This window comes from Monopterus albus, unplaced genomic scaffold (genome assembly GCF_001952655.1).
Source record: "Monopterus albus unplaced genomic scaffold, M_albus_1.0 scaffold452.1, whole genome shotgun sequence".
NCBI lineage: Eukaryota > Metazoa > Chordata > Actinopteri > Synbranchiformes > Synbranchidae > Monopterus > Monopterus albus.
The window spans coordinates 168,621-190,787 of NW_018128332.1; the positions used below are offsets into that span (position 1 = coordinate 168,621).

The 22,167-nt window shown below is 40.4% G+C and overlaps 2 protein-coding genes and 1 non-coding gene across 8 annotated transcripts in view; 1 reads left to right on the forward strand and 2 right to left on the reverse strand.

Moving 5' to 3' along the window:
- spag9b (sperm associated antigen 9b) overlaps positions 1 to 5,971 on the reverse strand; it is a 32,008-nt gene extending 26,037 nt beyond the window's left edge. For 5 of the 6 annotated variants that reach the window (XM_020587314.1, XM_020587309.1, XM_020587312.1 and 2 more), the window contains exon 1: positions 5,377 to 5,970. In XM_020587314.1, coding sequence (XP_020442970.1) covers positions 5,377 to 5,676 — 300 coding nt within the window. In that variant the 5' untranslated portion in view covers positions 5,677 to 5,970. Of the gene's footprint in view, positions 1 to 5,376 lie in introns of all 6 variants that reach the window. The other variant, XM_020587307.1, reaches the window with a different exon arrangement.
- An 838-nt stretch (positions 5,972 to 6,809) lies between these two features.
- On the reverse strand, positions 6,810 to 19,150 carry daglb (diacylglycerol lipase, beta). The gene is made up of 15 exons (XM_020587317.1): positions 18,430 to 19,150; positions 18,140 to 18,291; positions 17,341 to 17,515; positions 16,978 to 17,245; positions 16,629 to 16,751; positions 14,655 to 14,782; positions 13,839 to 13,965; positions 12,787 to 12,870; positions 12,158 to 12,235; positions 11,954 to 12,034; positions 11,251 to 11,378; positions 10,611 to 10,679; positions 9,664 to 9,736; positions 9,292 to 9,551; positions 6,810 to 7,704 (listed from the first exon to the last, which is right to left on the reverse strand). Exons 1-15 carry the CDS (start codon positions 18,522 to 18,524, stop codon positions 7,512 to 7,514), a joined length of 2,034 nt encoding a protein of 677 aa, XP_020442973.1. The 5' UTR covers positions 18,525 to 19,150; the 3' UTR covers positions 6,810 to 7,511.
- A 2,603-nt stretch (positions 19,151 to 21,753) lies between these two features.
- Positions 21,754 to 21,825, forward strand: trnaq-cug (transfer RNA glutamine (anticodon CUG)). The gene has a single exon. It is a non-coding gene; the product is annotated as a tRNA-Gln (tRNA).
- The last annotated feature ends 342 nt before the right edge of the window (positions 21,826 to 22,167 follow it).

Sequence of the window (22,167 nt, forward strand, 5' to 3'; positions counted from 1 at the left end):
TAAGACTGCAGTGTTTATGTATAAAGCCAGGAGCAATTTATTACCTGGTGGAATTCAAAAACTATTTAATGAAAGGGATGGGGGATACAATTTAAGGGGTCAGTTAAATTTAAAAATTCATGCTATACGTACAACCAAAAAAAGATTTTGTATTTCCATAAGTGGGGTAAAACTATGGAATAATTTAAGTGTGGACATAAAAAATAGTAATAGAATTGACAAATTTAAACATAAATATAAAGGCATGTGTCAATCAAGATATATGCATGATCAGGCTCAATGATTAATTAGATGGAACATTGTGGGTGTGGTGTATGAATGTTAACACTATGTAATAATTCTTTAGTATATTGTGTGGTGTAGAAGAAAATTATTTAAGAATGTAATTATGTAAGAATGTTAACACTCTGTTATAATTCTTTAGTATATTACTTGTGTGGTGTAGAAGAGAATTATCTATGTAGAGATACTGCTTGCAAACCAGTGATGGTAAGATGATGTCATGGGGTAGGACTGGATAAGTCTGACTTCTTCCTACTCCATTCAAGCATGTACTAGGAATAAGCACATTGATATTGGATTAGCATTTGTTGGATATGTGTATAATTATGTGTTTTGACATATCAACTGTCTTTACATGCTTGAAAGAATAAATAAATCAAATCAAAATCAAATCATCATATGACCCAGGAAGGAAGCTTGTGCATATGACAGTGCTCCAGAGAATGAGTGTTCCAGCATTTTAACATGCACTCCTGCGCCCACACTGCATGTATAATGCTGGCTTTGTCCTTGAATGCCAACACACACTCTCACAAACACATGCGGCTGTAGCACAAGTGCGTGCACACCCATATAAACAGGGCTCCACTGTATTGGCACTCAATTGACAGAGAGTGACATCAACTCCTTTTAATTTTTTAGGCTTTGGGTTGCCACTGGGACATTTGGGGAAACTGGCGTGCGTAAGGCCAGGGCCACCAAGCACAACAAGCTGACTGAAGACCCACTGCACTGCAAGCAGTGTGAAAACATTACAGTGACATGGTTAATAATACAGACATTATAAAGATACAACTAATTTGGTGAGAACATAGCAACATAGAAGTTCTGGATATCATTACAACACTGTTTATCAACACCTGCTGACAAACATGCTGGCAACTGTAGTGGTCAAATAAGAAACAAGACTGTACTTGGGCACAGTAGTTCATCCATTATCTATACCACTTGTCCCATAGAGGGTCCCAGGGGTGCTGATGCTAATGACTGCACCACTGTGAAGCCTACAGGCACAGAGGTGATTTGAGCTGAATGCTAAGGTACTAACAATAACAAGGCTACCATGCCAGTGTTTAGCAGGTACAATGCTTCCTTCTTAGCTTAGCTTGTTAGCATGATCATTAAAGTTGCACTAAATTGAGCTGATGACAGTGCATGAACAGTTCACAGACCACTCAAGTGGCTTAGATTCAATTTCTGGGCAACATAAATATGAGAACCAAATTTCACAGGTATCCAGCCAATAGTTGTCAAGACATTTTATTCAAAACCACAAATGTCAACTTCATTCTGGCACAAGAAGAAAAGTTGACGAATAGTAATTTGGATAGTTGTCCAGATATTTCAGTCTGGACCCAAGTGGTGGACTGACAGAGCGACGCAGCCATTCAGAGCCACAAAAAACTTCAGTCAGGGCTCCATCGTTGTAATAATAAGAGATTGTTTTACTCATGTTTTGTGAGGCTACACTACAGCATGTTAGCACAAAGCAACACTTGCTGTGTCTCCTAGAGTTCATGTTCCTACTTCATGACCGATCAGATGACATTATGCGTGACTAGGCTGTGGTCTTTAACAGGTTAGCAGACAATCTTGACTGGATGAAAGAACTGAGGGAAGTGCTGTTTTTCCACAAGAATTTCCTGCCTTGCCTTTTCCTCTCCTCTGCTCGAACAAACAACTGAGGGGGTATTCCTCTGGGCTTGGAGCAGTGAAAAGCATGACTTGGCTTATACAGTGTGTTTGTTTGCAAGATTACCCTTTGATTCCACAGTGACTTGCCGCCCAAAATGAGCAGCTTAGTAACCGAGTCGGTGCCAGTCTACTCAAGTGCCTCCTTTGCAGTTCCTTTTGAGTTGAGGGAAGCGTTGCCCTTTAAACAGCAGACATGTTTGGAGGTTTTTCATTGTTGTTACAGACTATGTGAAATACAACTGGCATGAATTTAGTCAAAGTGCCTGACACAACAAAGCTCTTGAAGGGCCTGAAAACCTGTTTTCTCATCAGCCGCTGACAATAAATGATGGAGTCCTGTCAAATGCAGGGCCATTTTATTAATTTCACATGACATATTTGCATTTATATCCATGCTCTTCTTATTGCTTTTACATGAGCAGGCCTCACAATCCCCTGAACCAATGAGAATTTTAACAATATGTGAATGAGAATCTGATGACAGCTGTGGTGGTGTCTGCTTGGGCTGCCTGTAGTGTCAATCATGTCTGATCAAGCCTCACTAATCAGATACACCATCCATAATGTCACTGGTTTGTTGAGTTTTAGTGTCAAACTCTTAATAAACAGTGACTAAGCAAGTGTTTTCCAAAAAAGTAACATTTTGTTTGCTTATTCAGTCACGACAATTTGATGTTACAGAAAACATCTTAGTAACTGAGGACAAGGTTCTGAGGGAGATGAAAATATAACAGCTTTAAGTTTTTCTAGGTTTTCACTTGATTATCTCTTTAATTCACCCCACTCCAGTAGAAGTGTTTGTAGACACATGCAATTGCCGCTAATTGAAAGCCTGATTAGATGTATAAGCTTATTCCTTGATCAATACTTCCTGATCTAAATTTGAAAAAAGTATGGTTTTATACCAGTCCCAGAGATGTGAAATTGACACCATTATAAAAAAAAAATTCAAAACAACAGTTGGTGTAGTGACCTGCTCTGTTCATCAACCTCATCCTGGCACTGTCATGACTACTTCCTATATACACAACACATCACAAACTGACTGTTCATTCAAGTTCCTGCTCTGACATGCACAGTAGCTAAACTCCTATAAAGAGGATATCATCTATGGCATCATCTCAGTATAAGAATATAACCGATCACACCAACATAAAGCTAAGTGGCTGCCTGCCTGAGTGAAGCACTACTTTCACACAGGACAAAGTATTTTACACACAGCAGCCAGAGGGAACGAGACTAAAAAGCCCATAACATACTTATGGAACATCCCTCGGGTGCGAGTCTAAAAGCTTGTTACAACATGACCCTAATTATTAACATGCCGCTTTATGACCTGTCGTGCCCGTCATTCAAGACTGAACTGTCAAGTTGAATGCTAACCACTAGAAAAACCACTGAGGACGAAGCCATAAAACTGCACATGCACACACATCATACTGTGATTTGCACATAAAAACAATAATAATTGTGTTATTTTAATCTTCAAACACTTACGTTGCAGTAAGGGTTTGTCTAGAATACTGTCTAAACCATACTGACCACCACTAACTTTGGTGGGATTAAAGGCATACAGACTGGTAACATAATAAACCAGATTAAGTGCAAACCCCTGCAGCAGTTCAGCGTTGTTTAAGGTGCCTGAATGAGGGCTGCTTGTGAGTGCTCTACCCAAATGTGAGGACCACAGATGATTAAGAGTGCTAATGATTTGAGCTATAAAAAGCACAAAAAGACAACACACACAAACATAGCACTGATATTCAGGAAATAGCTTTGATTTTATGTTGCATTTTCATACAAGTCTTTTAAGTATTTCTTGACTTTCCTGCCCAAAGTAGGATGAGATAATCAACCCAACATTAGCAGCCTTATTGTATGAGCATGACATAATACACAGACAAGTCAAACAGCATGTTTCATGGTGACTTACTTTATATTATAACCTTGACAACAAATTATTTTTAGACATGTGACTAAGCAGCCAGATAATCAGCTGACTGTAGCAGCTTTCAGAAAGCAGTCATTTCAAAACAAAAGCACACTTAATATTTAACTAACCTTAAGGTTCCACATTCTAACACTGTACAAATTAATAGCTTAAATTTCTGTGATACCAATTGTGACAGTTACACTGTATTATGGCAAAGTGTAGGTGCTACAGAGAATACCACCACCTAAATACAAAGGAGCTTGATCTGGTTCCTATTGCAAACACTATGTGCATCACATACATTTTGCAACCAATCTCACCAACATAAATCATAACAGTTACTTTGAGAAACATTTGTTAAAGTATTGCACAGGAAATACCCCGCAACTTGGATCATTGGTAGTTACAGCAAACAACTGGTATTTGTTTTTTTTTGTTTTGTTTTTTTAACAAAATAGCAAAGCAAATCACACAGCACTGTAGCTCTTGTGTGCCATGTCTGCACATTCAGGATTTATGGCAGGTCTCTTGGTACAGAGAAAATGTGATGTTGCAAGAGGCACTGCCAAAATATCATGACTGTAAGAAGAGAGACTAAATGACAAAAACGCAAAACAATGGCATTGCAATGATATTAAAAAAAATAAAGTAACTGGAAGCTGAATTCACACCCACAAGTCATCTGACCATAAGAACATACAACTACTGTTAACCTACACACCGAAAATTAAGTTTAACTTCGTTCCTAGTGTCAGAAAATGTGTTAGTGTCTGCAAACAGACTGAAGAGCCTGCCAGTAAGTGGATTAACACTGGGCTGGGTCAAATGACAGGGCTCATGCTTTTGCTTCAGTCATTAGACATGACGCTGAACCAGATCACTGACAATTCACATTTGGGTTTGCTGTGAGCAGAAGACCAAAGACTGGTTTGCATATGTCTCCCGCGGCTCAACACTTGTTGTCCCAACAGAGGTATCGATGCTGACATCAACTTTCAGCTGCAATACAATTTGCTGCTCAGCACTGTTTATGTTTCTGTCCTAACACACGGTCAGTTGTGGCCTGAAAGTCGAGCGACTCGTCATTTCTGCCACACACCCAACCAAGCTATGATTCTTTTAACATTTCAACATACAGAGTTTCGCCTGTTATTCCCCGAATTTCCTTCCGCCAAAATGCCCGACAGCGGGCCGCAGCAAGTGTCAACAACCAGTTTATAAGTGTAATTCTTATCCAAGAGTGTGTTTTGTGGGGGTCTGTACGTGTGCCGAATCAAAGAATGGGTTTTTTATATTTTATAAAAAGTACTCACTCATAATTAAAAACATCCGATGTGTAGTTGATATGCATCGCAACACAGAATTGCCAGATTTTCCAATTGAGTTCACACTTAAATAAATAACGTGAGTCTTTAATCTATAATGTGGGTTATAATCTAGTTTCAGATTTGTATTGTGGCACCCACCTCTTCTGCGTGTTTTCTCAGTGCCTTCTCTCGCTCATACTGGGTGACAAGTTGCTCGTTGTCTTCCTTCAGCAGCTCCAGCTCCACTTCGTGCTCCTGGTTGACAGCGAACACCGAGTCCAAGTTCTCCAGCACGGCGACGACCAGCGGCATAAGATCCTTCACTACGTCCTCGTCGTATTTTTCGATTAGCCGTTCAAACTCACGGTATATTGAACTGGCCAAACCTGAGACCCGCTCGGACATCATGGTCGAGTTGGCCGAGTCGTCCTGATACAGCACTACGTCGTCCAGCTCCATTTTCTTGCCTCTACTTACACTTCTTTCCCAGCTAACGCTAACCGCAAGATGCGCTCTGGCAGTCCGCCTTGCTTTCAGCACAGCAAAGCTGTGCTCCTAAACATAGTTCGAATGTTGTTTATTGTACAGAGGAGACACTGTACTTCATAAGCAAAGTCCGTATTTCTTGTTTGTCTGGGAGGCTGGCTTTAAAAGCTTGCCAGCACTGACGCTAACAGTACAAAAAAGTCTTTACTTGGCTCCTGATTAGTTTCCCTGTCCAACAGATGAGCTCCTGATGCTGCCTTTACGTGCTGTCGGAAGGATTGAGAAGAACGCCTTTACCCTACTTATCAAACACTGCAGAGAATAATGGCTATGGGAATATTTAACTGCCAATTCAAAGTAAAACCAAAAATGTATTTGTAGTTATACATACATACATATGCATATGTGACGTGGGTAATTATTTATGGTCCAATATCTTTTCTCAGCCTTCGTCTGTAAATTAATTCAGCACCAGCTTGGTACCCATAACTCCCTACATATGTCGCATAAATAAAATTGTTATATAGGCCAAAAATTTTATTACTTACACAAGTTTATTGACATAAGCAGAAATGTGTTGTCAACTTTAATACTGTACAGAATATCGGCAGTGGAACTTCCCAGTGTCTGATCTTTGAAGCTGTAGCTTCCGAAGCTCCCTTGAACATGTCATGTGTTTATGATATCCCGCAGACGTCACACACTAAACAGATACGAGAAGGATGGAGTAAAAAACTTTTTAGCAATATATTAGAACCACTGTATTATTATTTACACCAATTCCCCCTGACTCACAAGGGTTTAGTCAAGAAAATGCTAATTGTTTATATTTTGAAAACTCTATTCGAAATGTAGTTTACTGGCTTTCAGTTCAACAGGTTACTGTCACAGAGATTTCTGTATCCCAAATAAAAATAAAAATAAGTGTTTCACCAAGACTTTTATTTACATCAAGGAGCCCAATGCGATAAGCAGAAATGTGCTGAGTCAGCTTTAATATTGTACAGAATATCGGCAGTGGAACTGGGAAGTTCCAGTGCCCGGTTATGCGGGCATCAGCTGATCCTTAAAGGGGGGGGGGAGATACAATACCCATGGCAAATAAACAGGTTTTCCCATGTTTAATTAGAATCTTTTTCCCTTACACCTATGTTTACGCTAAATATCACACACTATTACTATTACAATATCAGAGAAGCGCAGAACAAAACTTACTGTAAACACATTGCACTCTCCACAGTCTTTCTGTAGTTCTGCCGCCTTTTTCCTGTAATGCATAGGCAGCTTTTACCTCGATGTCTCAAACAGTAAACACAAGACAGAATACCATAGTTAATACACAGTGAAGACAATGCTACACTCCACCTTAGGAGCCAACAGTTGCCCTGATTTAATCACATTCTGGATCACACTGCTCCCCCACCAGATCACACACACACCGATACAAAATGTACAACACTGACATTATAGTAGAAACGCAGCACATCGCACATTCAAAGGTAATGGCATAAAGTTGCTCATGGAGCATCTCAGAGAGCTGAAATTAAACAAATTATTTGGATTTAATAATTAAAAGTGCAATTTAACAAAAGTCCTTTTGCTTCTCCACACAAGTCAGACTCATTTATGGCGCTAACAAAATCTCTATGGTTACACGTCCTCCATTACAATTACAGTCAAGTACAATTGTATATGTGTAAGAAGCCTAATAATCAGAATGTTTTTCAGGATAAAAATCGCATGGCTTACATATAAACAGAAGCAAGTTTAATGTACAGGATAAAGAGTCCACATCTAGGTGGTACATTTCAGATAGTGTTGTGCTGGCTGTTTAAAGACGACGGGCAGAGAGAGAAGGGCCTGTCTCTGGTCAGACTGTTGAGTGCGTGTAGCACAGCGTCGGGCATGTGATCTGAAAGCATACTGGGGCTGATCAAAATACTCCTGAACGCCATTGCACTAGACCACTCAACACGGTAGTTGACCTGGGAAAAACAGGATCTGAGGAGAGAGACAGAGAAAGAAGAAACTTGGTGGCAAGTCCAGCTGACAATTACCTTTCAAAGAGTCTTAGGCCTCTTACCATCTGGCAGTGACACATCTGGAGTTCAGATTGTGCCCTAATGCACAGCACACAAGATCAGCATCTAAAACAATAGGTTTCTAGAAAAGTTTAACTTGTCTACTTTGTATTCACTGCAGACATTTTGTGCCTGAAACAGTTTGTTGATGTAGCTGATGAAATACTGTACAACAGGGCTGGAACTAACAATTATTTTCATTATTGAGTCATCTGCCAATTTTCTTCTGAGTCACAAATTAATCATTTGGTCCAAAAAATGTTCATCTGCCAATTTTCTTCTGAACAAATTAATCATTTGGTCCAAAAAATGTCAACTGGGAAAAATGTCATAAGTTCCTAAAGTCCAGGATGATGTCTTCACACGTCTTGTTTTGTCTAACCAACAGTCCAAAACCAACATTTCAGTTCAGTTTCATAAAGGTCAAAGACAACTTGAAATTATTTGTGTGACAACATGGAGCCGTTGATTTAGCCATTTAAAAAAAAAAAAAAAAAAAAACTCAAATGACTCAAATCTGATTTTGTTCCCTCCAAGTGAACAAACCATTTTTTTCAAACCAGATCTGAGCCACTTCCATATATGTTCCTAGATCTGATTCATATCCAGTATAAACAGTCAGAAAGGCCAGATTGGAATTCATGTGGTTTGTTCGATGTCTCAGTCCTCTGATTGTGCGCATACTGCCTGTCATCTTCATTCAGTGTCAGGTTTCACAGACCAGTAAAAGTAAACATGGATCAGAGCAACAGGGCCAGTGAAGAGACTTTTACTTTTACTTTCACTTTTGATAAACATTTATGGAGAAGCTTCGGATCAAGCCAAAGTAGAAGGAACAGACTGTAACCAAGCAGTTTTTGAGGAACTTACCCAATTTGACTGTCACACAAACTATGTTGCTGTAGTTATTCCTGTGCGCACACGGCTCACATTTCAGATAAATCTGCGCATTTGTGGCAGTTCAGGACCTCAAAGGTGTTCAAGCCGGAGCTGGATACATACAGTATCACTTGCAACCATGAATGCATGTATACAATCAACACAAAAAGATCAAAAGTAAAGCCTGTAATGTGAACGTAGCTTAACTGTTGCATCTGTACTGTACTGAAAAAAGATGAAATGGCAGTTGGAATGGAAGCACTGAAAGAAGCTAAAGCTTCAGATGAAGTGTAAGCACAGGGCGAAGCTGACGGTTCAAGTTCAAGCACTGAAAGGAATTGAAATGTCAGTTTTATTTGTTCAGACAGGAAGAGTTAAAAAGGATTAAAATGTCAGTCGATGTCGGAGTAATGAGAAGGGTTGACATGTCAGTTGAACAGAAAGAGATGAATGCAGCGTGAAATGCCATTTGGTCATTAACTGCACTGTTTGCTCCTTGTGATGACATAGTTATTCACATTATTCTGCCAGCTGGAAAATGTTGAGGCTTCCCTGATAGTTACAATAAATCTGCTGTGGGGAAAAAAAAAAAAAAAATCAGCACAAGAATCAATATTTGCAAACACACCTCCGTGGCGGCCCCGCTTCTGTAATATGCAGAACACGTCCAGGCAGGAACAGAGGATCTGCCAGGTGGGCAGCCGTGTGGGCAGGCGAGTCGTCTGAGGCAAGACTCTGATAGGATGATGAAGGATGAATTATCAGTGACCCCTCCCCCAGCAGCGGCTGGCCAAGCTGCTCCTGCCTCCTGTTGTCCATCTCAGTGGGGCTGTCGTCTGGGTGTCCTCCAAACAGCTCGTACCAACATCCCTGCAGCAGGATGCGGTACTGCAGCACAGACAGAAATATGGCTACAAATACTGCCTGGGTCTTATGATACTGATAGTTGGTGTCAATGGCTCAAAATCATGCCAACGTCACCGTTTTGAATGGTTCGTACCTTGGGCTTGTTGCAGTTTGAAACCATCTTAAGAATCTTTCTCTTCAGGTCCTCCATATTGGGAATGCTCAGTCTGTAACAAAGGAATGACAGTAGAGTGTTTAAAGGTACACTAACTCAGATTTTATACATTGTTTGATTAAAACAAATGGAAATGGGACAGTATATGATGTCTCTCCACTCTAATACCCCGCTCCATGACAGCCAGCCACATAGTGCTCTTCTGTTGTTACTCCAGCTTTCCTAAAGTGTGTTGTCAAAATCAGGTCAGTGACTCGGCCCCACCTGCCACCTAGTGAAGCCTATAAGAAGTGTTTTTCAAACTGCTAGTGGTCATTTCAAACAGCAAGCCACAAAGGACCTAGCAACATCTAAGGGCAGAGACACACCAAGCTGATGTGAAAGAACTAGCAGCGACGAAGGTCGACTGACGCTTTGCCTCCATTCGGCTCTGTCTGGGCCAGCCAGGTTGAAAAGGTGACACTGGAACACAGAGCACAGACTGGGGGCTGCATTTTGTACAGTTTGTTGTGACTTTGTGTCACTGCTAAGAAACAGGATGTGATGGGAGGGGCAAAAAGAAGTTAGGAGGAGTTTGTTTTCAGTCTCATTAGACCCTCTAGGCTGAAAAGGTAGGGCTTTAAAGAAAGAACAGTGCAAAGGAAAAACTTATTTAATAAGAAAAGACAAAAAGACTGTAATAACAGTCTCCATCACACAGTAGTCTATAATAGTCCATACACCACCACAGGACACTGATATTTGCCTTTTGAAGACAAGAGACCGGTGTGCTGTTAACACACAAATGTATTCAGTGACCCACAGTGAATACTAGGCTAAACTGCTACAAGGAACTAACCAGTACCAACATACAATATAATACATTTTTATTCACGATTAATTTAAAACAAATGTTCTTATACCTGTGAAAAATATGTCTGTCTTACCTGGGAACCAGATCCTTTCCCAGCACAACTGAGACCACAAAGTCCTTGGAGTAATCTGCTAAGGCTTTACTGCACATAGAGAAAATACAGAAAGCATAGTTGGAAGAATGGATGAAGTCTCCAGTGTTTAATAGCATGTTACGTTATACATTTTAAAATCAGACCTGTAAAACAAAACAGGCGATAAGGTTAACTTGGCTTTTAACCCATATTGTTGCCTTTCAAATGTAGTGGTGGTGCTTAATGCCGCTATCCTTATCCTTCACCTGCAGTCTTGTTTTGTTAAAAAAAAAAAAAAACTGGACTAGGTTTTTAGGTTGAAGACGTTTCACCTCTCATCCAAGAGGCAAGTTCTTCAGCTTACTATGACCTGGATGACTGACAATCTGCACGGACAAGTCTTATTTCATGTTTGTCTACCTGCTGGATTTTTGACTTTGCTTTTATTGTCATGTGACCTGAAAGTGACCTGCTCTCATTGGACAACTGTATAAATAAAGTTTAAATGAAATGTCCAATCATAATATATATTCTCAAATACACTCGCCCCGTTTACTCACAGTTATTACATCAGTCTGTTACCAGACAGGTGCAGGCCTCCTGTCTCCTGTTTGCTCTTGCCAAAGAAAGCATCCCTTACCTCAGGAGTCCCCCTGGTGGAGAGAATGAGTAGCACTGCAGGGTGGGGAAGGAGCTGCGCAACAGGATGGCCAGCAGTGACGCTGTGCCAGCGCCCAGACTGTGACCAGTGATCACCAGTTTATACTCCTATAAACACACAAACAATTAAACACACTGCATACATAGAGGATTCTTCTTGATCCATTTCTTGACAATAATTTGCCCACAATATTACAATATAATAATAAGACTGTTTGGAAAAACAAAACGGCAAAAACCTTCAGCCAAGGGAAATCAGCCACAAGTTAAATGTTTCTGTCCAAATGTAGGTAAATCTTAAACAAATTTTGAGAGAACTGCGAAAATAAATGTGAATAACACAGTTCCCGTGCATATATTAGCCCATACTGTACATACTGTAACAGGGAGACAATTGCATTACTTATAGTTCATTCGTCTCAGAGTAAAACCTTGGCTATTCTGTCTCTCTGAGAAGGGGCTAATGGAAGTGTGTGTATAGAAAGCACAGCTATTTAAATTGAACAAATGCAAATCAGTATCATGTTTACCAGGCTCAGCTGTGCCATCACTGTAAATCTGTCCCATAGATAACATCTTATTCCCTCCAAATAGGATTTGCCAGCAGAGATCTAACTGAAATAAAATACAGCGATGTCCTCTATGGATGAAATGTAGATCCCAGCCTCAGTTCCACTTCTTACCGGTGCAATGGAGAAAGCCTGGTTAAGGATACCATCGTTGACCAGCTTCTTGTAGATGTACCCCGCTGCCTGGTATATGCCCTACGTTAATCAGGGGCATAGAAGCATTAATCTCTGCTGAAATACACACTTTCACATTACAAGTCTTCATGTTAAGACAGCTGTGGCCAAGACAGTTGAAACAGTGTTTACATTTATACTGACCTTGTGAGCGTAGCAAGGTCCAGATACTCCTTCTATAGGCAGGTTCTCACACTCAGCAGACAGGTCTGTCAGGACATCCTGCAGGACACACACTGAGTGAGGTACACAACAAGCTGGGGAACTGATTACTCCTACATCAGCCTTCATGTCAAAGGTGAAAGGTAAAGACTGTAGAGGATCATGTTCAAACTCAGTGATGGAACAATTGTTTCAGACTTGTGGACATCAGAGAAAAATGATAGTATCTTTCATCCATGTAACCACAAGCTCTCTCTCACCTTCATGCGTAGAGATGCCTTGATACACTCTCTCACACACACACACACACACACCCCTTCGCTTACTCACCACACTCTCACTTCCCTCTCATGCTTCTATTTCCACATGACTGCTATTTTAATTTCTCTTGACATCAGATGTGGACCAAGTGCCACCTATATTTATCAGTCAGTTCTGTTGGTCACTCTCACACATTTACACAAATAGAGAAGGGATTCTGAACATTAAAAAGAAATACAGGGACAGACAGCTAGCTTTACAAATACACAGCTCTTGTCCAGAAATAGAAACAGTACTGTGTTTTTTATCATCTCTTATTCACACTGTGCTTGGTTGGAGCTCCAACTCACCCTCAGTGACAGTGTTCCTCTGACAGCCACCACAATAGCCTCTCTCTTATGATCCAGAGCCACGAAGAAGGGGATCTCATAGATCTGTATATAACAAACAGGATATCGATGAACATAAAACATGTCAGTTTGCATGTTAGCACCAGTAGTAGAGGAAACATTCACATCCTTTACTGTAGTAAAAGTAGCTTACTCTTACATGTCCTGCATTAAAATGTTAAGTACAAGTAAGTAGGTCCATTATCACAAAAATGTACTTAAAAGTACTAAAAGGCTACACAGTGCAGAAAAAGATGTCCTATACTGTTATACTATAATATTATTACACTAATAGCCTGTCACTCACACAGGACTTGGTTGTTGTAGCTGCGTGAGGTGGAGCTCTACTGAGCTATGTTGTGTCCAAGTGCAACTGATCATTTTCATTAGGGATAATCTGCTGATTATTTTCTCCATTAAATCGATTGACCAGATTGTAAAACTCCTGACAATAGTGAGAAATGTTGCCACACTGCTCTAAATGATTATCAAAATAGTTGCTAAATTATTGTAGCTGCGCTGTCACGTACACAGACACACTCAGGAGAGCCCGGAAAGTTTGTGCGTGTGTTTTTCCTGGGGCACATTGGGATCAGTGTGAGTCCTTCTGTAAGTCAGAGATTAGCAAAGGGGAAAATTATTTTGATAGTGCAGTCCAGCTCAGTCAACTGGCACAGTAATACGCAATAAATAAATAAAAAAAAAAGACCTTTTTGTTTTCATTCCATGGAGGGTCACTGTAGCTGATAATAACAGTAATTATGTAATACTGTATACCGTAATACCATGAAACTGTGATATTGTCCACTGCCTGTGTGCGTGAGGTGACCATTGCGGAGTCTGACAGGCAGACGGGGAGAAAGGTGCATATGTTTTTTCTTCAATACTGGTAATAAGCAAATGCACTTGGCATAATAACCATCGATTCTAATACCATGGTAAACCGGGATACCGCAGCAACCCTACTATGAACACAGATGAGTATTCTTCACAGGAGCTAGTGAGGTTCGTACCTCGTTGTGAAAGCTGACGTGGATGAAGTCTCTGTACTGTAACCCAGTGGTATGCAGGATGGATGAGAAGTGACAGCCGAGGTGGTCTCCTCCGACTATGTCATACTCTGCTGAACGACTCCGACAGCTGACGCAAACACACACACACTTCAGTCAGATTCCAGTTTCCTAACAAACTGCATCTGAACTAAACTAAAATACATGCAACCTGGGACAGGTTTTGACCTTGATCTCTTGAGATTTTATCTGACAAAAGAGAGATTCTGCCAACAATGATGCAATTTTGTGGCTGAGTACTGGAAATGACTACAGGGGGAAGCACTGAGCAAACTGCTGCTTGGCACACCAAAACGAGTACCGGGCTGGGGCTAGCTTTTATTATAATGCACACTGGCTGACAAAAAAATAAAATAAAAACAAAGGCTCGACTATAAGAGCCTCAGTCGACTTACAGGTCTCTCAACTAATGACTCAACTATTCAACTATTAGGGAGAAGCCCTAGTCTTAAAGTTCCTGTATAGCTTGTGCTCTACTGTGCATGTAATGCTAATACTTAAGAAGTGAGGACACTGATGTTTAACCAATCACAGGCAACAGCCCTTCCAGCACCCACACCCTCCCCTCTAGTGTTCCTGGAACTTGATTTAGTACTATCAAAGGTGCCAAAAATTTGCTCCAGGAAGTCACCCTAGAGGGGGCGGAGGACAGCGGAAACACAAGAGGAACCCATAACAAGGGGTATACTTTGTTATGGGTCAGCAGGCTCCTACAGTGGAAAAAAACTGCAGCTGTCCCAGATAAAGCGTTCATCTTACCAGTCTCCACTGAGTTTGCAGGGCCCAGTAAATGGATTGGAGTAAATGTACAGTGGCCAACCATAGGCTGCTGCGGCAAACTGCATACAGTGGGCTGCTTTCTCCAACTCAGACTCCAAATCTGCTGCCTTTAAACAGAAGGCACAATTAAGAAGAATATGTTTAAACATTAGGACTAGAGATACACATTTTCAATATATTTCCTGACCAATAGCTGACACTAGTTAACAGACATGATTAAAATGCTATTTCAAATGATGTCTGTGACCCATTTAAAAAAAAAAAAAACTTTTTTCCATAAGCGGCTTTTTTATGTGCAAACACAGCATAAACAACAGAACACACATCGTCACATCACACACCTGTAGAACTGAACAGAATAAAACAGCCTACTAAAATAACTTCTGTGTGCTGCTGACCTGAGGCAGCTTACGTTAGTTTAGGAGTGTGTGATATCGTATTATATCGTATTAGATGCTGGATAAAACTGTTACCCCCTTTCAAAGTACACCAAGCCCGATGGGACCCACTGGTTACGCAAGGGTTCGGACATAAATTTGAAATTATGTTTGGGTCTGTGTTGGGTTCGTACTTGTAGGTCAAACTTTAGACTAGACGGCTGGAGCACTCAAATGTCTGCTTCATTTAATGATAAGGGAAAACATTATACACTATGAGCTTGTGTAGTGGTCAAAAACAAACAAGGTACCAGTCCAGAGGTAATATGTAATAGAATAGTGTGTAGTTCATATATAGATATTATTTGTAGTAGTCATGTAAAGGTGAGCTAAGTGTTTATATAAGCTTGGAGAGATCTGATTCTCTTCTCTTCTCTTGCTCAAGCAAGAATATCTTGGCTTGTGTCCTCTTTGTTTAATTTAGGGGTTAACATTCAAAGATAAGTCCTCCTTAAATGGGCAATGAGCATAACTTTAACCTTACGTGAACTGTTCGTGTGCAGAAGTTCCTGAACTGGACATCTCAGACATTTCCCAGAAGGAGGGGAGTGTACAGGGGGTGTAACAGGGAAAAGATAAAAGTTAGGACAGCTGTGGGTTAGAGAAGGATGATGGTGCTACAGTCGTGAGTGTGCGTTTGGACCCGACCGGGTGGAGAGGGGATCGGAGCCGACTCTGGACTCTGACAGACATGACTGTACCTTGTGGCCACAGTGACAATCTTCTTATTTAATACCGTAATTATTCCTTTGCACAAGGGGAGATATTGTTCCTCTGTTCCCTATCTACCAGATTGCTGGAGTGTCTCATAAACTTATTGAATTGCTCAGAATTATTGTAATATTAAATGATTATTCAAAATGGGATGATTTGCCTGAATTAATTTAGTTCACATCAGACCCTAACTACTGCGCTTGTCAGGTCCAGGTCAGGTTTGGACGCCACACTCTCGGACACGGGTCGGGTTCAGACAGAAAAATGAGGCCCAGTCCATTATGCTGAAGAGTAAAATGCAGAAGTGCTGGTACTGTGTATACCAGCCCACTTCGGGCACTGAGGTTAACAAAAACACACACTGAAATCTCCAGTGCTGAGAGCACTGTAACAAAAACCTTTTCCCCTTCTCTCGGCTTAATAATAAAATCCCCCAACAGCTTAACAAAAGAGAAACTTGTAGCCTACTAGTTTTTGTTCAGAAATAGCAACATGCTGTGGGGTTTGTCTGTTTACTATGAGTCCTGTGGTGGAGAATACCCAGTCCATGTCCCAGCCCAGGAATGCAAAGACAGCACCACACTAGCTAGCCTGGGGAAGCCAGTCCGCTGGGGAAGTGTGTCTGATTAGCTTTCGTCCATGTGCCCATGAGTTGATATATAGGCCCTATAACCTATTTTTCAACAAACTGTTTAAATAGACTTAACTATTTAACTGGTGGTATTATTCGGTTAAGAGTGTGCATCCCTAATTAGGACTGACGTGAAATTGACTGAGTAGCCTGACAGGCTCTAGTACTTACAATGGGAGAGGAAGGACTGTGACTGACTATGACACTGGGGTCTCTGCTTTGCTCCATCTTATCCTGCTCTTGGTGCAGCAGGGCCAAACCAGCTGCTATGTCACTGGGAACCAGGTCAGTGTCCTGCAAAACACACAATGTACCAGAGTGCCTCTCATACTGTGTTTTGTGTCAGTGTAACACAACTGAAAGGTCTCTCATTTTTCACACTATCCAAATGTTTAAACTCCCATTACAATCCGTTTTCTTTTAATATTCTACAATCTATTAATATAATTAGGTTTATACAAAGCCACTAGCTGTCAGATGTAAAGAATGGCACAGACAAAATGAAAGAGGGAACCCTTACGGAGAAAAATCCACTGAAAAGCTTTGCAATGCTGGAAAATGCTGCTCGGTGGCTCTCGTCCTGTGGCAGACAACAGCACAGGAGACGCAGCCGGCTCTCCCACACCTTAGCAGTCGAGGAGCGAGCTGTGGAGAAGAACTGGGACACCCCGCTGCTTTCCAGGTCTTGCACTCCCTGTGACTCTGCGGCAGTGGGCCGAGGACGGGGGTTGCCCAGCGGATCAAACACAAACACCACGCCCAACCCCGTAAAGAGCAGAATGATCCAGCTATCATGATCAAGACAGAAGGATTTTGGATTAAAACACCTCTTTGACTACTCTTAATATGATGAACTATGAAGCTGTAGCTCTAAGCAGCCCACCTGGCAACCACTGCTGCGATGACAGCACCCACTGTGGCAAGATCACAGCCTTTACTGTCATCAGACACCCAGACAGCTCCCAGACAAGCCCATGCAAACTCAGGGATGTACAGGAGAGCTCGCAGGTACACCAGAGCAGGGATAGAGCGTCGCGGCCTGGGGTTTGTAATGGTTCCTGAACAACAGCCACAGATATCACTGAAATTTACAAAAAATACACCTGCACCCTGCAGGTAAGTGTTCGATGGGCTGCAATACAGTGGAAGATTATGATCTTCCAAAGGGTGGCAGAGTAAACTAAAGGTCAGAATTTGTCTGACTTGTGTTTTTCAGAGTACCCTTAAGCACAGCACTGAAACATTCTGTAAAAGCAGCTACCGGTGCTAACAAAGAGCTGTCTCATGAAAGTGCCAACAAAATGTACAATCATGTAGAAACAGAGGCGTCTCCTTCATTACTTTTAAGCACTGTAGGTTCTGTCATTTCAGATTTTTGCAGGTTAATAGCAGTTTTCAATATGCCAGAGTGACTAAAGATGATACCACAAATAGTGTGCACTAAAATTAGTTACACTCAGTGAACTTTGTTTTGCATTGTCTCCCACCAGTTCCTTAAAGTTGAATTTTGCAAAGTAACAACTACGTTGCAAGCTTCCTGCATTGCATTTTGTAGAAAACCTACAAGCAATGTTACCCTGTGATTTCCATGCCTAAAAAGGTTGCTCATGCCCGTTTTATTTTTTTATATTTCACTCACAAATTTTGAACTTAAGAGACTTGATCAAACACAACCGATTTACCTTGGGCACTGACGTAGACTATAGCACATAATGACAGTATGATGAGTGCCAGGACAACCAACAGTCCAACTAGGTAGGTATGAAGAACTCCTCTCCCGTTACAATCAAAACGATCCTTGTGGTACGTATACATGATGATGGCGCCAATCCACCTAAAAATGGCAGCAGAAAATTGACAGAACACAAGACGGGGGTCAGGCAGAATCAATGAGTAATAGTACTACACCTACATGTTAGACTTTAGGTGACAAAAGTCCTCATCGTGGACATTAACAAAGGTAGCAACATACCAAAGAACACGGAGGACCAGTTCAATGGAGCCGGGGAAGACAAAGTCGTCACTGGCGATTCCCCATCGCCGACCAAATACCACCATTCCAGGCATTGTGCAGGTAAACACACCGAAAAACCTCACAGGTCGTAATGAATCTTTTCTTCACCACTATAAAGTGGATATGATCCTCTTAGGCGATGGACACTCCACGTCATGCATGACTTCAGTGCCGGTGGGTGGCAACGCCCTCTAACCACTGTTGTAACATTCTACTTCCCCATGTTGCTTCATTATATCAAATAGTTTCTGCATAACAGCGCAAGCTAGCTAGAGGCTAACATTAAACTACCAATACACACCTGTAGACGTTGTTGTGAAGTACACCCAAGCTATAATTCTGAATTGAAATAACATTACAGTGTCACGCTTTGTGACCTGTCGACGCGTAGTTTGACTGTAATGTTGCTAACAACAGCTAGCAGAATTTTCACGTGACTAGCTTCTTGTATTACATTAACTAACGTGACCTAGCGAAAAATACTTTAAACCAACTTATAGAAAATGGCTGCCAATCCCGTATCACAAAAACTATTACAACCAGTAATATATGATTATCTTGATTTGTAGTTCAGATTACGCATCGATCTCAAAAGTTTAGGTAACAGAAAGCTTGTTGGCTATCTTATGTTCGAAATCAGCAGCGTCCGTCCGCTAATGGTATCCCTTTGCAACAAGGACCATCGTACAGGAGTTCCACTTTTCTCGGTCCTCATACAGTAGGATATGTAAGATCTATAAAATCAGATTTTTTGCATCATTCCTGTACTTCACTCAATGAAAGATTGTATATGAGGAGTTGGGGGGACTGAGTGACGTGTGCAGGCTCAGTGGTTAGATTAATGAGCGATTATCCAGGCATGAAATTGTGCTGTGATAAGTTGTAAGAATGTCTTTGTAAGTGTAGTGCTGTTTTCAAAGTCATCATCACCCAGATTTTAATAACTTTATTTTACTTTAGGGCTAAATTTCTGAGTTGTCTCACTCTGCCAAGTATCAACGACTTGAGCTTCAGGTAGGCCTGGAGGGAAGTTTTGCATTTCATATGCTTATTAGATTTTGTGTGTGTGTGATGCCTCCCAGCAGGGGATTTTATCCCACCCCTGCAAAGTATTATCACTGATGTGGGGATATGTTTAGTGTCATAGGTAGTTAGGTTGTTGGGAGGGAGTGAGCCTGGCAGAGACAGCTCAGGTGACTAAATAGCAATATTTGCCTTATTTTTCATGATGGAGATGACTATGAAAACTATCTACTCACCCCAACCGGTTGAGGCAGTATGGCCGCCCATCAAGAGCCAGGGTCCGTCGGAGGTTTCTTCCAGTCTTTCCTCCCCACTGTCACCAAGTGCTTGCTCAAGGGGGATTTGTTGGGGTTTTACTTTATTATAATGATAATGATAATAATAATAATAATAATGTCTACTATATAGTGTCCTGAGGTGACGTTTGTAATTTGGCACTATACAAACTGAACTGAATTGCACTGTCAAGTGTACAGGTTCACACCATGTGGAATTGTTTTTCCAGCGTCTGTGTAAAGGCATAAAAATGTAAACGATGATCAAAATACTGCTAATGAAGCATCAGATGTTTCATAAGCACATTTTGTGTGTAAAATCTTAATTCATAAAAATTGTAACTGAAATAAATGTGTAATGAAAACTACAAATCTGAAGCTGAAGCATGTTTCTGCAGATTATTTGTTATTGGTGGAAGAGGGACAGGGTTAGATGCAGAGGTTGGTGTTTGAGATTCCTGAGTCAAAGGTTGTTGTTCATGATCTTCTCTTCACCAAGGACAGTGCACATGCTTTCACTTCATACGCTTCCTCATTTCTTTTGCTGATAGGGAGTGACCAAACTCCCTTAAAAATCCAGCAGGTTAATTTTGCTTTTATAAGACTAAACATAACATTCAATATACTGTATAACTCAAATTTAAATGTAACGTCTTCTGGTAAAGTCATAGCAGTAATACATTAAGGTGGATTTACTGCTGCTGGCTGTTATTTCACTTCTTTGGCCATGTGTAACATTAATGACCTATATACAAAGTCCAACAAAATCTGGTAGTGTATTTCTTTGTTAGAAACAAACAACCTGCATCATGAAACTAATCATTTAATCATTACAGCTCATGTTATCACAAGTTAAAATAATTAAACTAAAAACAATGCAAAAAAGCTAAAGGCAGCAATGAATAAGAGAACAATGACATCTTTGACCACATCTTTGGCATAATTTGATAAATTGAATTAATTATACATTGAGACCTTGGAGATAAGGTCTCCAATTTATTTATTTTTTTGGTGAATGCATGGTTATAGTTGCTTCCACTCTACAGTGGCAGAGCTCCACCCAGCTTCCACCTAACTGGAGGTCTAATCAGGTTGCATCTCATCTTATGAACAATAGAGTTTTAACATCTGTGTTTATTAAGCTCAGAATTTTTCAGTTTTTGGTGAATTTGACATAAATGTATAAATTCAGTCTTATGTTGACTATTGAGGTCATAGATAAAGGCAGTGTTGTACTGGCTTACATTATATTTAGAGTTGTCTATATTTGTGTCGTCCTCAGCTACATACATGAGAGAGTCAGAATATTAGGAACGCCTCATAAACACAGATGTTAAGACCGGAGTGTTGCACTGAAGTGCATACAATTGTACAGGTGTACCTAATAAAGTGGCCAGTGAGTGTACATCACGTGTAGAGGTCTAGGTTAACGTTGGACTATTCATTCTGCATTTAATGAATAGCCTATAAGATATCTGATGCGCTTGTCACACAGTCCACATAATATTTGTTTCATAGACATTTAACAAAACAACTTAACCTGAAGCAGGAAGGCACAGTGTAAAGAAAGATGTCTGTGCACCTCTATGGAGACAGGTGTGTCACCACCAGCTAGTCATTGCGCAATGCAATTTCAAAAGTAATTCGAGAATGGATATGTTTTGTAGCGCTGAGTTACAAAAGATTAGAATTCTTTTTAATTCATGGTTTATTGATAGACAAATCAAACCTGGGCTGCTTGATTGTGAAATCAGTTATTATTTAGAAGAATGCAAAGAAATGTGCAATACAGGACCGGACCTTTACGCCATACAAACATGTCCTTAATGTATGTTTAAAGATATTTTCTTAAAGATTCATCTCTACCTTTTTATCTTTACCAGTAGTTTCGAGAAAAGTATAGCCTTATGTTTAGCAACGCCCCAGTAAGAGTTTTAGCGACACCTATGTTATATGCTGAAATATCGATGCGTTTTAGTTATATGGTTCCATGGTGTAATGGTTAGCACTCTGGACTCTGAATCCAGCGATCCGAGTTCAAATCTCGGTGGAACCTGCGCTTTTCATCTTGCAACTGTGGCCATGTACACTAGCTTCGGTATAACCGTGTCAGCTTCGAGCGATGGAGGACGAAAAATGACTTAATTAGAAGTAAATAATTAAATGAATGAGTACAGAAATAAATAAGTAAAGGAATAAATAATTAACTACAGTTAAAAGAACAAATAAATAATTATATGCTAACATAAATATAGAAATAAATAAATGCATTAATAAAAAGGAAAATAAATTAATAAAAGCTAAAATAAATACACAAATAAATAATTAAATGCATACATGATTTAAATGTATCTTTAAATTGTTATGTAATGTAATGTTTAAGTACTGACTTTCACTT